This window comes from Sander vitreus, chromosome 14 (assembly GCF_031162955.1).
Source record: "Sander vitreus isolate 19-12246 chromosome 14, sanVit1, whole genome shotgun sequence".
NCBI classification, from domain to species: Eukaryota; Metazoa; Chordata; class Actinopteri; order Perciformes; family Percidae; genus Sander; species Sander vitreus.
The window spans coordinates 22,914,859-22,930,793 of record NC_135868.1 but is presented as its reverse complement, the minus strand read 5'-3'; the positions used below and the strand labels follow the sequence as shown (position 1 = coordinate 22,930,793).

General features: G+C 40.5%; 1 protein-coding gene across 1 annotated transcript; it reads left to right on the top strand.

Moving 5' to 3' along the window:
- Positions 1-5,374: 5,374 nt before the first annotated feature.
- Positions 5,375-14,760, top strand: txlna (taxilin alpha). Its single transcript, XM_078267568.1, has 11 exons — positions 5,375-5,483; positions 6,229-6,514; positions 7,302-7,559; positions 8,153-8,244; positions 10,615-10,785; positions 11,130-11,324; positions 12,287-12,406; positions 12,532-12,606; positions 12,717-12,809; positions 12,892-12,987; positions 13,661-14,760. The coding sequence occupies exons 1-11, from the start codon at positions 5,430-5,432 to the stop codon at positions 13,982-13,984; spliced, it is 1,764 nt and encodes a 587-aa protein (XP_078123694.1). The 5' UTR covers positions 5,375-5,429; the 3' UTR covers positions 13,985-14,760.
- The last annotated feature ends 1,175 nt before the right edge of the window (positions 14,761-15,935 follow it).

Sequence of the window (15,935 nt, the reverse complement as noted above, 5' to 3'; positions counted from 1 at the left end):
GCTTTGTGGATGGAGCAAAACTGTGGTTGTGTGATGTTTGACTGACAGGCACTGTGTGAGGAAGAGGTTGATTGACTCTATGACTATGTCCCTATCTGAGTCTGGGAGCCCCTGTTCTGTGGATTGCTGAACCAGCCCTAACATTAAATCATGGAACTGTGAATAGAATTATGTCACTCTATAGCAAACATTTGATAGATTAGTATGTTGAATATTGTGTATACTTTCATCAAAGAATTGTTTTTTTTTTTTGTTTTTTTAAACCCAAAACAATTTCCTTTTATGTGATAGGACATCTTTTTGGATAGACCAGACTTATATTATATATACTGATATCATTTAGTTTGTTTTAGTATAACATTTTTACATAAGCCTTTGACAGTGGGAAATATTATAGGGCGCAGGGCCGTTATTATATTCTAGGGTTTAAGCATTAGCTGATCTGTTAGTGAGTTTGAGATGTTATCCACAGAACCAGGTGCTCTCAGTAGACATAATGGCTGAAATACATGGGGCCCGGGCGCTACATGGGGCCTGGGCGATAGGTGGCGCGGCCACCAGCAGAGCGTGTCCATTATAATCAACTGAAGCTGCTACACTGACCAGGGAATGAATGAATGAATGGATGGATGGATGGATGGATGGATGACTGATCCCCAAGGGGAAATTCAAGCTACATAGAACTGTAAAAAGAAATGTGTAAAAAAAAAAAAAGGCATAAAATTACTAAAATAAATAACTCATTGTACCAGAGGCAACGTAATGCCGCAGAGCAACCTTGTGGGTGTTTTTACTTTTCACATTTAAATCAATCAAGTCAGTGTGCATCCTGTAGTTAAAACGATCCAGTTAACTAATTCATTACTCTTCCAAAACCTGCAGAACTTGGCAAAACGCAATATGCACACAGTGAAGCTGGCCCTGGCGCACAAAAATACACTCTACAAAGTTGGAGTCTGTGTAGCAGGAGAGAAAAAAAACCCACTCTGACACTCGTGCCCCGTGTATTTTGGCCGTAAGAGTTCAAATCATGACTAATTGAGCATCCAGAACTTGCCTCTACATGACAGATGTGTAGAGCAGCATTTATAACTGAAGTCTTTGATTTCAACTTTGTGCTTGACCTACAAATGATGCCAGAATTGCAGTGGTTTAAAAAAAAAAAGGAAAAAAAAGAAATCAGTGCATCAACAAGGAAAAAATATTTATATTTCTGAAAAATGAAAATGCACTCCTATTCACAAAAGTGCCAATCCGACCAACAAAGACTGGAGTTTCTTATGTATCTGTCTTTGACTTATAGATTTTCTTTATAGCTTTTATTTACTTGAATGTGCACACATTTTGTGCAGAACATTGCTGCTCTATTTTCCTTCTCTTTAAAGTTACGTTATTTGCCATTGTTTCTTTGGAAAAGTGGCATACTTTACTGTGGGCACCTAAAGAAGAAATTGAATTAAGGGCAGTGAAATTGTCTGGGGGGGGGGGGGATTACTTGATTAATTACATAAAACTGGTCTTTCCAGCTACTTGTCCATTCGTGTGATGATCCCCACTATTACAGTCTTTTAATGGGTTTCACTGTGCATAGGTAAGCTGCACATCTTTTGGAATCACAGAATTGGTTTCATGCGGTGGAAACAGTAGAGTATACTACTTTCTTGAGGTCATGACCTGTAGCCAGCCCCTTTTTTATGGCAAGGAGAAACTGCGCTGATAGAAATATTATATTATAGTACTTTGATGTGGCACATGATGCAAATTGTGGAAACTTAAGCGACTATCATAGCAGACAATTGCAGGTACTAACCGTATTGTCATAGTTTACCAAAGTTGTGTCATCCTGAAGGCTGGTTGAAATGATTTACTTGATGTCTGTGTTTTCAATATTCAATTTATGTAATTGGCTTTTGTTGACCCAGTCAGTATGACTGAGAGATTGCTTCAGGCCATTTACACCTTGCTTCTTTTCATTAGAAGCTGCAATAGCTCAGTCCCTCTCTGTTTTATTTTTTTCCCTCAAGTTTAAGTACTGTTTAGGGAGTTTAAAAAAAATAAATAAATAAAAAAAAATCTGCTGAAGACTGCAATAAATATTGTCCAAAATCAGGCACCCCAGAGGCAACGATCCACCTACAAACTGCTCTCAAAGGTGACACTCCTTCCACTGGGCGGAGCTAACACGAGGCCACTACTTGACATTTTTTTTCTAAGATAAAATCTGGGATTCAGAAATTGTGCAGTGATTTACATTAAAAAGCATTATAAGTTAAACTATGTATGTTCTGATACATTGACAGGGATTCAGATGCAATTCTAATCACTTCTGAGAAGTGGAGAAAAGGCCTCATTAGAACATGTCACAGGAAAAAAATAAAATACAATAGGAGGTGGAGATACAAGCCTTTTCTGCTTTTCTTGATCTTTTTTCCTGATCAGGATACTCTGGGCTATATTTTTTTGGATGAATGTGTTTAGAGTAAAAGTTTGTCCTAGTCAGGCTGCATGATCAGGATCCCTGTTATCTATAGGGGAGTGAACAGACATCACTAAATATCTCAAATCTGACTTGTCTTCCGTCCTAGAAGCTGTTCATGTCTATATCAAAATCTAAAGCCATGCTTGGCTTGGTCAAGTTATGTTGTCTATGCTACAAATGTTTACAATGCTACATGTTTGTAAAGTACTTTTCATATGCCATCATTGACCAGTCCTGATGTATTCTCTGCTCTGGTCTTCTCATTTCTTTTACATGTATTTATTTTCTCTATCCTTGTTTATGATTTTTCATTTGCTCAAAATGACCCATCTTTAACTGTGACTTGACTTGACTTTACCGACGGTATGAATGAGTGACGAGAAACTTATACACTTCAACTGAACATGACACACAAACATGAACATGGAAAAAATGCATACAGCAAACGGCAACAATATTAAAAAGTGTAAAGGAAAAATATATTGAATTTAAAATTGTTCAGTGGAAATGCTGTACAAAACAAATAAAGTTATGTTGCAACCCTTTAATGCAAATGTTTGTTCTTTCATCACTGGCATGCAATGTGAAGGAATGTTACGTGTTACAATATAACGTTATAAATACAGCATTGGACTGACTAGCAAATCCATGTCTTTTTATCAAGAGGGAACCTCCTTGGTGGAAGGGAAGGTTTTTGTATATACAAAACAAGCACACTTGTCCGTTGTCTATAATGTCTGACCTAATATGAAATATGTTTTCCCATATTACATTACATTTTAAAGGACACGTCCTAATTTAAAGCTCAAATAGCAATCTGCCAGAAAGTGAAGTTAGACCGTTTAGACGGCCAGTATATTACTCAAGTTTCCTCTAATTTCATGGGAGAAAATGTTCCACGTTTTATGAGATTATAAATGCTGCACATTGGGTTTGGTACATCCATTTCCACAAGTAATCTGCATTGGATGTCTTTTCCAAATTGTCTACGTGGCAACTTCCATTTAACCCATTTCATAGATCGTCCTTGTTTCAAATCAGCCTCTAAAAAGTTTGAGGGAGAAAAAGAGAGCTGTAAGTGGAACAATTAGTTCCCTCCGCATTCTAGTATCAAGTCAATACGAATAAAACTTGAAATGTTGCCTTATTGTTGTGAAAATGTGACTCAATCGAGACTAGAGGCCTGTAGTCGAATCCAGATCAACCGCGGTCCCGCATAACCTGTGGGTAACCTTTACGTAAATCACAACGCTTATCCTATCAATATCACTACACCAGTGGTGTAGTCTACGTGATAGTAGGCATAAGCTCCAGGATTTCTAAATAGGCTACCCACTTAAAAATGCCCAATGACACGTAACAACATAGGCTACTTTCCATTATATTTTTGATACATTTTGAATTGTCATCCGTGCTTTTTTCTTAACATCTATAGGCTGAATAAAGGTTTTTTTTGGGGTTTTTTTTACCGTAAATTGGTGCATTAAAGTGTATCGGAATGTAGGAAATGAAGTCATTGATGCTTAAAACTTTCCTGGGGGAGGACACCCAGGCCTCCCCCCACTATGATATGCCCCCTTCCTCCCCCAAAGGCAGATTCTGGCCAATATACAGCAGGCTACAGTACACCCACTATAATAGTATACATTAGACTACACTGGTCACTTCCCCATCAGTCAGGCACAAGATCTGACCATAATTACACTTTTGCTTTCCATGAACTGTCGTTGCTTTAGCCTTTTATTTCAGTTGAAACCCTGGCAGTGGTAATCGTGAGAGAAAATAAAAAAATATCAAAACATAATTCTAACCGATGTGCGTATTGGCAACAAATACATTGTGTGTATTTGCAGTGCGTTTATGTATTTGGTTGTGTTGTGTGTATTTGCAGTGCGTTTATATATTGTGTTGTGTTGTGTGCATTTGCAGCGCGTTTGCTGAATGCTGCGCATGTGTTGTCAAATGAATGAAGTTGTTTTTCTTTTTGCATCACTTCTTTTTTTGGGGGGTTTGCGTGCTTTTCTTTTTGCATCGTTTTTTATTTGCAGCACGTTTGCTGAATGCTGCGCATGTGATGTGTCGCATATTTGTGTGTGTTTTCTGGGGCGTTTGCCCCTGTCGGCCACCGTATTTAAGAAGTAGATTTTTTTTGAAAGGCATTAATACAATTTATTTTATCCAAGACAGTAACGTTTTTTAGATTATACATGTTGATGCTGACATTAAAAAGTGCATTGTCATTCATGTTACTGACCCACCACACCCATAGAGGTATCATATGATATGGCCACACCAAGTTCAAGTTCAGGTTACTTTATTTGTACCCAGAGGTAGATTTTGTTTGCAGTAGAGTCTTCATACACACATAAAAACAAAGAGGCACATATCACTCATCATTCAACTTAAGACAGTGGAAATTAAGAAATAGCAAAAATGTAAATTAAAAATTAAAAAGTTCTTACCGGTCCAGATAATACTTAAATATTGATGTGAACTAAATATTAATAAAAGCAACGATAATATATATATATAAACAGCAAATAAACACCTGTGCTAACTATAACTATACTATAACTATGAATTATTCCTCAGTGTAATGGCTGCAGGGAGAAAACTGTTTTTGTGTCTTTTTGTTCTACACCTAGGTTTATAGATTGTAAACCTACGCCCAGAGGGGAGAAGCTGAAACTGTGTGCAATGGATGAGAACTGTCGTTTAAAATTGAACTAGTTATGCGCTGTAACTGTTTTGTGTACAAGGTCTCCACGTTGAGCTGTGGCTCACCAATCAGCCTGCTAGACCACTTTACTATTACGATACCTCCAGGTTTGGCTTTTCAAAGATGTTCTGTAGATGGCGACAAAGCATCAAGTTGGGATGTAAACCGCCGTTAAAAACTAGGAAAAAGAAGAAGCCAAAGTTATGACCGGAAGTCTCCTATTTCTGGCTCATGCTGTCGAGGAAGCCTGCGGTTCACAGACGCATTAACTATTTCCTCCTTGAGGTAAACAATTCTCTAATATCAGAGAGAGAGAAATACACTGTAGTCTCCCTATGTTCTAAAGGTGTGTGTCCTGTATACGTGAGCCAACGTTGGCTAACTGGTAGTCGTGCAAGCTAATTTAGCCGCATCTGGCGGCTAGCGAGCGTTAGCCGGTGCTAGCTAACGCAATGTGAAAGCTCGATAGCAAGTGGTAAAGCGAAAGTTAGGACAGGGCACACTTGATAGGAAATGTAGCTACAATTTGCCATGATATTTGTAAGTACACATGCCAAGCTATAACTTGTATTATTAACGTATGTAACGTTAGACTTGGTGTACACTTTTGTAACGAAAAGGTTAACTAGCTAAGAAACTAACTAGCTAACTAACCTTGCAGAAAGGTGTTACAGAATGCCTGGCGGTTAAAGGTTTCTATACAAATGATATACTACACATAGTTATTACCAGAGTCAAGATATTTACCTCCAGGCGTCAGTCCTGCTTTGGCCAATAAAGCAGTGTTTATCTTTAGCTATTACATTTTAGTATGTCAAAACCGGTCCGTTGCTAATAACCAACATGAAACGTTCCTCCTCGCAGATTCAGTTGTTATTTTTCGTGTTTTCTTACAGTTGAGCCAGTATTGGGCTTAGAAAAGAAAAGCCCGTGTTTATGGTGTTAAACTATTGAAATAGCTTGTGTGTAAAGTTTACCTTGGTGTCATTGCCAGTGAGACAAGTATCACAGGTTTTTCTTCTTGTAACAGATACCAGAGATGAAAAAACAAGACACGGATGAGTCAGCCACCCTGGACGGTGAATATGCTCCACTTAATGTTACAGCAGCAGGGATGGAGTCACCTGCAGCTGTAAAAGACAGCTTGGACAGCAACATCCCCAAGGAGTCTGAACCACAGACACAGACGGACACACCACCACAGACGGACACGTCTCCACAGACGGACACGTCTCCACAGACGGACACGTCTCCACAGACGGGCACTTCTCCACAGACAGACACGTCTCCACAAGGCGAGGAGGCGGGAAGCGAAGGTAAAGGTTGAATTATTTACAAGGTAAATTGTATGTTGTTGACAGGACTGCCTCTGTTGCATGAGAACCATTTAGAACATGGTCAGTAGGGAGTCTGTTGCCTGCCTATCACTGTTTGGCAAATCCTAAAAGGGTACATTGATTTGCAATTCTAAAATGGATATTTTGTAACAATAGACAAAATAGATCACCATTTAATAACGATGATTGATATCCGAGCCTAAGGGTCTTGCACAATTGCATATCAAAACCTGTACACCAAATCCCACTTGAAAACTCCATTTTAATGTGATGCTTATTAATATGTACCTGTGTAGAACTTCACCGTTTCATGTTACTGGATATAACAATGATAACCCGGACTACGACGGGAAATAACCGTTTATTAGTCCAACAGCATGTCTTTACAGCAGCATGGCTAACACTAAAAACGGAAGCTAAAATTACCCACAATCAATCAGGTGTATCTCACTACAGATCTCATAGTTGCAACAAAGACTGCGTATACTGAAAGGAGGTCATGCTTTTTCTAACATTTCTGAATGGTTTGACTAATTTTTAGGATAACCGTAACAGCACATGGTATAATAATTGTGACAAGAAAACAGACATCTAAACATTTAGTTAGTGATTCCTTACATCACAAAAATCCATATTGACAATTGTGGGATGCCGTGCTATAAAACGGAGTGTGCCTCAACTTTTTGCCAAGTCTGAGTCCAATAAGTCATAAAAAATGTCGTCGTTGCCCCCCCCCCCCTCCTCCGCCCCTTTTCGCTGTGTCTAGTTGCAGAGGCAGCACTTTCTCGTGACATGGCTGAGGCGCTGAGCCGGCAGCTGGAGGACATCCTCAGCATCTACTGTCGGGAAACCATTTCAGACAGCGCCAGCACCGTGCCCAATGGCCAGTCGCATAGCCCAGAGCTCAATGGCCTGGCCAATGAGAGGGAGGACGGCAAGCCAGAGGGCAAAGTCAATGGAGCTGGCAACGGAGTGGAGAAAGAGCAGAAGAAGACTCAGGATAAGAAGAAAGTGAAGGGTCTGGGTAAGGAGAAACATACACTGTGTAGTAGGTGATGCTTAATACAGATACAAAAACTAACTAGAAAAGCATGGCATCTTTTTAAACAGTAAAGTTTAGAGACTTGTTTGCTCAAAAGACTAATTGCTAGTAGAGATGGCCCGATACCATTTTTTGCTTACCGATTCCGATACCAGTGCATCATATATTTTATTATGTTTTAACATAATATGTATAGTATACTACTATCCCTGTATGGATGTGATATGATTTCTATCTTTGTTGTCGGTCTGGCTCAGGTTAAACTATTTGTAAAACATGAACAAACACAAACAATGAACGCCACAGAACTTTCTTTTATTATCCAGTTTGACAGTCAGTTATAACGGAAAAAGAACATAAATAAACTACTTTAATGTAGATTTTCTTTAGGGCTTTATTACGTGGTATTGGATCGGTGCATAAAATCCAGTACTTCCCGATACCGATGCCAGCGTTTTAGGCAGTATCGGAGCAGATACTGATACTGGTGTCGGAACATCTCTAATTGCTAGTTCTATTCTGTTTTCCAAACAGGCTGTCTGATTTTGTCCTGTCTGTGTTTCTGGTTAATGCAGGCAAAGAGATCACTCTTCTAATGCAGACTCTGAACACACTGAGCACCCCGGAGGAAAAGCTTACAGGCCTCTGTAGGAAGTATGCTGAACTAGTAAGTGTTTCCCACAAATGGCATTCCTTTTTATTCTAAAGTCTAGCGTTTAGCACTACACTTGATCTTTTCTAAATTGACTTTAAAACCGTTCTAGTGTGGATATAAATTACAAGGAATTTATTTCCCCTCTGCTCTGAGTGTTACATCTTTTTCATCAGTGTGCACCATTTTAATCCAGTCCATACAAATCAGTTTTATATTTTTTTTTTATCAAAATAAGTAATTAAGGAAAATTATTATCTGTATTACTCAGACATCCCTGTGGTTTTCTTATTTTATTCAGCCAGCTTGGCAGTCTATTTGTCTATTTTATCAGTAATCCACAAGTTAGTTGTTAGGACACAGAGTGGGCCAGTGGGCATTTTTAAGCAAACAAGGTGATGTAGCAATGTTTGACAGACGGACAGAGTGGTGCAATGCAGAGCTTTGTCTTATGACCTCAATCCATGCGAGGGTATTGTGTATCATTTTGCAGCACTGATGAAGGGCTCAAATTATCTACTGGGGCTGTGTATGCTGTAGGAAGTTTTTTATATTGACTGCTTATGTTTGTGCATGTACAAACCATTTTTTGGGATGTGTGTGAACTTGAGAAAGCTGATGTGTGTGATGTGTCAGTATGTCAGAGAGCAGATAGATGACGCTTGGTCTGCAGTGTTGTTATAGGCTGAAGGTAGAAGAAAAGAAGAAAAGCCTCCAAAATGTCATTCAACATATCGGTCAACTGCTGATACGGACTGATATGTTTCAGCATCATGTATGCATGTAACAAAAACAGAACAAAGACGAGTCCTTCTCCCCACAGCTTTCAGGCAGAATCACTGACACGAGTGCAATTAATGTTTTCCTACTGACAATATGCTGGTATTTAGTTATTAGGACAATGCAAAGTAATTAACAGTTCTGTGAATGTGCCAGTGTTGTCCAGCCGTAGTCCTAGTTACCTACAGTGGCACTCGTAAGTTTATGATCCCATGCTAAAGTTGACTAAAAAGAGGAATAAAAAATCATCTTTTGGAAATTGATCTTAATGCCTTAATTAAAAATAAATGAGTAAAAATCCAATCTTTAAGGACACCAACTTTCTTTGTGAATGAATAATGTATCGTAAATAAATAAATGTTCTTCCTTAAAATACAGGGAGCATAAGTAAGTACACCCCTATGTTAAATCCCCATAGAGACAGGCAGATGTTTATGTTTAAAGGCCAGTTATGTCATGGATCCAGGATACTATGCATCCTGATAAAGTTCCCTTGGCCTTTGGAATTTCCATAAAATCATCTCTCAATGCAAATTAAACCAGCTATTAGGCTAACTGAAATAAAACCATGCCAATCTCTAGGTATGGTGAAGGGTATGTGATGATGTGGGGCTATTGTAATTCCAAAGGCCAAGGGAACTTTATCAGGATCATAGTATCCTGGATCCATGAAATAACTGGCCTTTAAAAATACAAATCTGCCTGTCTCTATGGGGAATTTAACACAGGGGTGTACTTACTTATGCTCCCTGTATTTTAAGGAAGAACATTTATTTATTTACGATATATTATTCATTCACAAAGAAAATTGGTGTCCTTAAAGATTGATTTTTCCTCATTTGTTTTTAATTATGGCATTAAGATCAATTTCTTAAAGATGATTTTTATTCCTCTTTAGTCAACTTTAGTATGGGTTCATAAACTTATGAGTGCCACTGTAGTCTGTTATGGTGGGAGGACACCGGAGACCCCGAAAGAAAACCCACGCAAACACGGGGAGAACATGCAAACTCCACACAGATGGCTCTGCAGTGCTTCTGCTGTGAGGCAGCAGTGCTAATCGCTAAGCTACTGTGCCGCATTTGAGTGAATTGTTAAATTAATTGTGGCCAATGATAAATGTTTACATGAACTGGACATCAAACTGTCTTTACCCAGACAGCTCCCTAGTGCACAGTGCGTTTAATGTCCAATTGAACCCAAAGTGAAAAATACACAGCTAGCGAGCAGGCGTGTTGATGGCGTTTCATGTGGTTCAGCGCAAAACCGAAAGAAAACAAACAACTGTCTAACTGAAAAGATGATGAGATTTGGGAACTTCTGTCAGTGAGGGACGCCGCCAAAATGAAGAAGAAAAAGAAAGAGAGTTGTTTATGACCAAATTACAAACCGGCTATGTAACTCAGTGTATTCTGCATCATGTCCTGCCTTCTGCATTCTGGGCGCGCAATCTCCTGTTGTGTGCTGCATGTGTGAAAGGGCAACTTCATATGGGAGAACTGCTTAACTTTGTGCGGAATCCTGTTTTTACAACAAAGGCCAATATAAGTCCTATCTTATTTTGACGGTGGAACACCTCGAAATGCATTTGTGTGTTTGTGACAGCTGGAAGAGCACCGTAACACCCAGAAGCAGATGCGAGTGCTGCAGAAGAAGCAGAACCAGGTGGTCCAGGAGAAAGACAACCTTAGGAACGAACACAGCAAGGCCATCCTGGCTCGCAGCAAGCTGGAGAGTCTCTGCAGGGAGCTACAGAGACACAACCGCACACTCAAGGTACGAAAACAGCACCAATATCATGAATATAGACCCCTAACTGCTGGATTTACGCAATAAATGACTTCTTGCAACCATAGCCTCTGTAAGGTCCAGCTTCTGTATATTTATCCGTTTATTTAAATGTAGTCTTGGGTCCCAGACTCCTCAGATTAGCTGCCTTAATGAGATGTATTTGCTCCAAGTTTTTTTTGGTTTTGGACTGATGTTTACCAAACTGTAGTTTGTGGAGCTCCGTTACAAGCGGATTCAAAATATCTTGCTGTGAATTACTGGCCGGAAGTGAACACAACATCAACGATTCTCTTGCCCACATTATACATCTTCCACTTCACTGTCTGCAGGAGGAGGGCATTCAAAGAACGCGTCTGGAGGAAGACAAAAGGAAGGAAGTGACCTCCCATTTCCAGGTGACCCTGAACGACATCCAGGCTCAGATGGAGCAGCACAACGAGAGGAACGCTAGTCTCCGACAAGAGAACACAGAGCTGGCTGAGAAACTGAAGAAGCTCTATGAACAGTACAAACTACGAGAAGAGGTGTGTGCGCGCACTTTTCTTTTCCCAGCAACTGCATCTTTTACGTATAGTATTAGGGCTGTGACGGTATAGTTTTTTTTCTCACCGCGGTATGGCGGTTGACAGCAACCCCCTTACGAGAGTAGCGTAAGTTAGAGCCAGAACAGCAGGGTGCCTTAAGTGAGTGACGTCAGTGCCCGTGTGGTCGCGCAAGGAGAGCGAGCGGTAACGGATAGTAGCGTATGAGTGCCGCTGTGAGGAAAAGAGAGAGGAAAAAGAGATCGCAAAGTGAGTTAAAAGTGAATAAAGCAACAAGCTAGAACTTCTCAAGACACGGTGGCTTCATCTGTTGTCAATAATGCCGGTAAAGTGAATGGCCTCACCCCCAAAAAAGCTTAAACGTATGTCGCAGCCGTAGACTGTATAAAAAGATTGCAGCACAATGTTTCCATTTCAGCTCAAGGTGAGAGTCTTTACTGGGTTTTGCTGTCATTTAGGCCTGCGCTGCTTTCTCTCCTCTCCGTTGATCCATTCCACAGACAGTTCAGAAAGCTCTTTTGTCAATAAAGTAAAATATAAATAAAATAGTTTGCCTACAATGCAGAGTGCTGCCCGTCTAGCAGCTGAGCAGACAGAGAGCAGAGAGGGCGACTCGGCTAACTGGTTGCTCTCATCACCAATAGAAGCTGCTCTGTTGTAGGCTACGACACATGCACGCAGGCTGAAATTCAACCATGCGGAAACTCCGCTAGCTGCTAGGCTAATGTGCAATGGTAAACACGGCAGCTTTTTATTTTATTTTTTATTTTTGCGGTGATGACGGTGACGAGCTCAGACCCGCGGTAGGCGTCACGTGACCGCGGTTATGCGGTAACCGTCCCGGCCCTATGCAGTATGCGAGTTCTCTTAAATTTCAAACTGCTAGTGGAATGTCTTTGTACTCCCAATCATGTCAATTTCCCACATATTTTCTCTGCCACCAGCACATAGACAAAGTGGTGAAGCACAAAGACCTGCAGCAACAACTGGTGGACGCCAAGCTGCAGCAGGCTCAGGAGCTGCTGAAGGAGTCGGAGGAACGCCACGACCGAGAGAAACACTTTGTAAGTATCCACCCAACATGCCCTCATTTACAAAACGCAAGAAAGCACAAACGCGAGCATTGTGTTTCGTCCAGTTTTTCTACAGAAATGTTAGAATTATTTGTCCTTTTCCCTCATCCCCTCAGCTGCTGAAAGAAGCAGTGGAGTCTCAAAGGATGTGTGAGCTGATGAAGCAGCAGGAAGTTCACCTCAAACAGCAGGTTTCCCATCAGTCTTTACTCTTCACCTTTTTATGGCTCGACTGGGATTGACCTTTCCTTGAAAGTTTTTGCGTCCTAATATGATCAACCGCGTTGTGTTGTTTTCCCAGCTGTCACTCTACACGGAGAAGTTTGAAGAGTTTCAGACCACTTTGTCCAAGAGCAATGAGGTCTTCACCACATTCAAACAGGAGATGGAGAAGGTGAGGTGTCTGTCTCACTGTATGGGGAGGAGGAGGAGGAGGAATTGTATTTACCCCTTGTCTCGTTTCCTTTGTGTTACAGATGACTAAAAAGATCAAGAAGCTGGAGAAGGAGACGGCCATGTATCGGTCCAGGTGGGAGAGCAGCAACAAGGCTCTTCTGGAGATGGCAGAAGAGGTAAAGCAGCTTTTTGTTTTGTCATCATCTGACCAAAAATGCTTTACCCTGATTAAAACTGGTCAGTTTAGTATATTTTGGGGCACTTTGATTCTGGTCTACCAGCATTAGGAATGTCATGGACTGTCTTAAACTAACATTGAATTAAGCCTACAGTGCTTCTATATCTTCTAGCTTCAGAAACTGTTGTGTACATACTCCTGTAGCCTTAACTTGGCTGCAACTATAAAAAGTGAAAGGCCTCATTTAACCAGGATATGTGAGTTGATGAGAGCTGTATTTAGCCTCTTGGGGGAAAAATAAAAAATAAATAAATAAATAATAATATCTCCAGTCAGATATTTGATATTTTAAGACAAATAAATTAACATTAACAGTCTGTAACCATTTCACTTGAAAATAATTAGGCGGGGATTTTGATAGAACTGCTTTGAGCTATCCTCAGGTTCGCAATTATCTGTACAATATGGATTCATGTGCTGTGTAATGAAGTGAAATAGCAAATGATATATGATTGGCCTAATAAAAAGGATGGAAACGTGGTTGAAAAAGTTCTCACGTGTTTATAGTCAGTTGGTATCTGAAAGTGTCAGTGCAGATGATTGAAAAAATAAATAAAATAAAAAGGCTTGACATTTGCATCATTTTGTGTGTTTGCATGGGTTGTCTACAGAAATCTACGCGGGACCGCGAGTTTGAGGCACTTCAGGGTAAAGTCCAGCGGCTCGAGAAGCTGCGGCGGGCACTAAAAGTGGAACGCAACGAGCTCAACAAGAAGGTTCAGAACCTCAGCGGTCGGGACGGTGTTACGGCAGGGGCCTCCGACCAAGTGACCGACTCCCCCTCTCCTCCACCTACAGACTCTTTGCTGGAGCCCAGCAGCCACCTGGTCCCGGACACCGCCCCCTGCTCCCAGTCCTGCCACTGTGACCCACAACTGGACACAGACACCCTACTAGAAGAGGCAAAGGCTCTGCCCGTCGCTGCACAGGAATGAAGCGACGCTGCTCACCGTCTCCTCCTTCCCCTCCAGCCACCTAACGATAAGCCACCAGCCTGCAAGCCACTACTCCTCTGCCGGATGAAGCTGATTTAGATAGCAAGGTCAACTTGTGTCCTCCCAGCATGCTCTGCAGGCTTTATAAAGGTAGTGAGAAGACTGTGCCTCATCTGTCTGTTCATTTACATGCACATCATAACACAGTTACGGTTAATAACTACATTAAGGTAATAGTTTGATTCAAGCATTTACAATGCTTTACAATAACCTAATTTCCCCCAGTAATCTGATGTTCATGATTCATTTATTGGTCGGGTTCATTTCCACAGGCAGGCTACAGGAAACATGTTATTGGCAACACAGAGTTTCAAGTTGATACATCATTTCATTTATTAGTGTAAAATTAGCCCATTTCTGGTGACACTCCAAAAACGTGTTGCACATGCTGCTATTTGTATAGAAACATGGCTTTCAGTCCAAAACCTGCCCTGTATCAAAACATTGGAAGAAATCAGACTTGAGGGATATACATGTCAGAATAATTCAACTTAAACCTTGACTAAGACAACCCTGTTTTATACCGCGGCTGCAACAGTCAGTACTAATGTAATTATTAGTGTGCATGTAAATGCACAGACTTCCTCTGTGTTGTGCTGCTTTACTACACATTCCCTTTTTGAATGGCATCAAAAACACAGGACTGCTTGGCAAGAGAAGTAACAGTGCTGCTTGGGATGACACAAGCCGTGTGTGTGTGTGTGTGTGTGTGTGTTGTGTTGCGTTGCATTGCAGTGTTCTAAAGGCCACTTAATTTAATGTTTTTCTTTCAAATGAAGTCTTAACAGGGTTGTGTATAGCAATTCATTTCTTTAGCAAATCCAATTATTATTAACCTAAAAATTAGGAGAGAATTCTACATAATTATTTAAGGAAAATTCTCATTCTGACATTCTGTATTCGCCCCCATTTTAAGGAAATGTTTCTTTGTTTTCCTGTTTGCATCACACCGCTTCATTTGCGTAGCGTTTGATTTATTTTTTTTTTGGTCTGTATTTATTGTTTAAAGCATAATCTCTGATATTGAAATATATGTATCTTACAGAACACCACTATAAAATAAATCAGTTTATTTTTTACTAATTTAGAAAATGTAGAACAGTTTTACTTGTATGACCAACTTTTCATTCCTAACCTTTCTGAGTTCAGTTGTTGTTGTTGTTAGCTACATTATTTTGATATGTTTTTCAGTCTGCTTATAACCTTGTAATGATGACCACTTGAAACTTCTTTTGTGCATTGGTATGTGTAGGAGCCAGGTATAGTAACAGTTTTTGGTGAATTTTTCTTCAAAATATGATTCCATTCTGTTAAATAGCCGGGAAGAGTCTGCCTCAAGAGCATGCTCCGACCTGGCACATCATACTTCAATCTCTACCCATTTGAGGTGCTGAAAATTGATGCAGCAGATGCTGAATTGAAGAAAATATTTTCGGGCGTTGTCCATTTTGTTCCATCCAGAATCCTCCAAAAATCAGGGTGATCTAGACGGAGCACAGAAAGCCTTTTAAATCCGTGGACAAGGCATACAAACTCCTACTGGAACCAGAACAGAGGAAGAGAGCCTTAGATGTGATCCATGCAGGATTAGAATGTGTGGAGCACATTGTAAAGGGGAAAAGGAAACTGTTGAAGGACAGAAAGCCGTTGGATGTGGAGGACGACCCTGAAGAGTTAAAGCAAGCCGTGTTCAGACAATGAAGCCGCTTGCAGAGCTTGAAATCAAGAGGAAGGGAAAAGGGCAAAACAAATCTGTTCAACAATAACAGACCATACCTGGCTCCTACAGTGTGTGTGTTTGTGTTTGTGTGTGGGGGAGGTGGGGGGGTACGTGGCTATGATTGTCTCCTCCCAGCCCTGGTAATAGCAGTAGCTTGTAATCAGGTTTTTT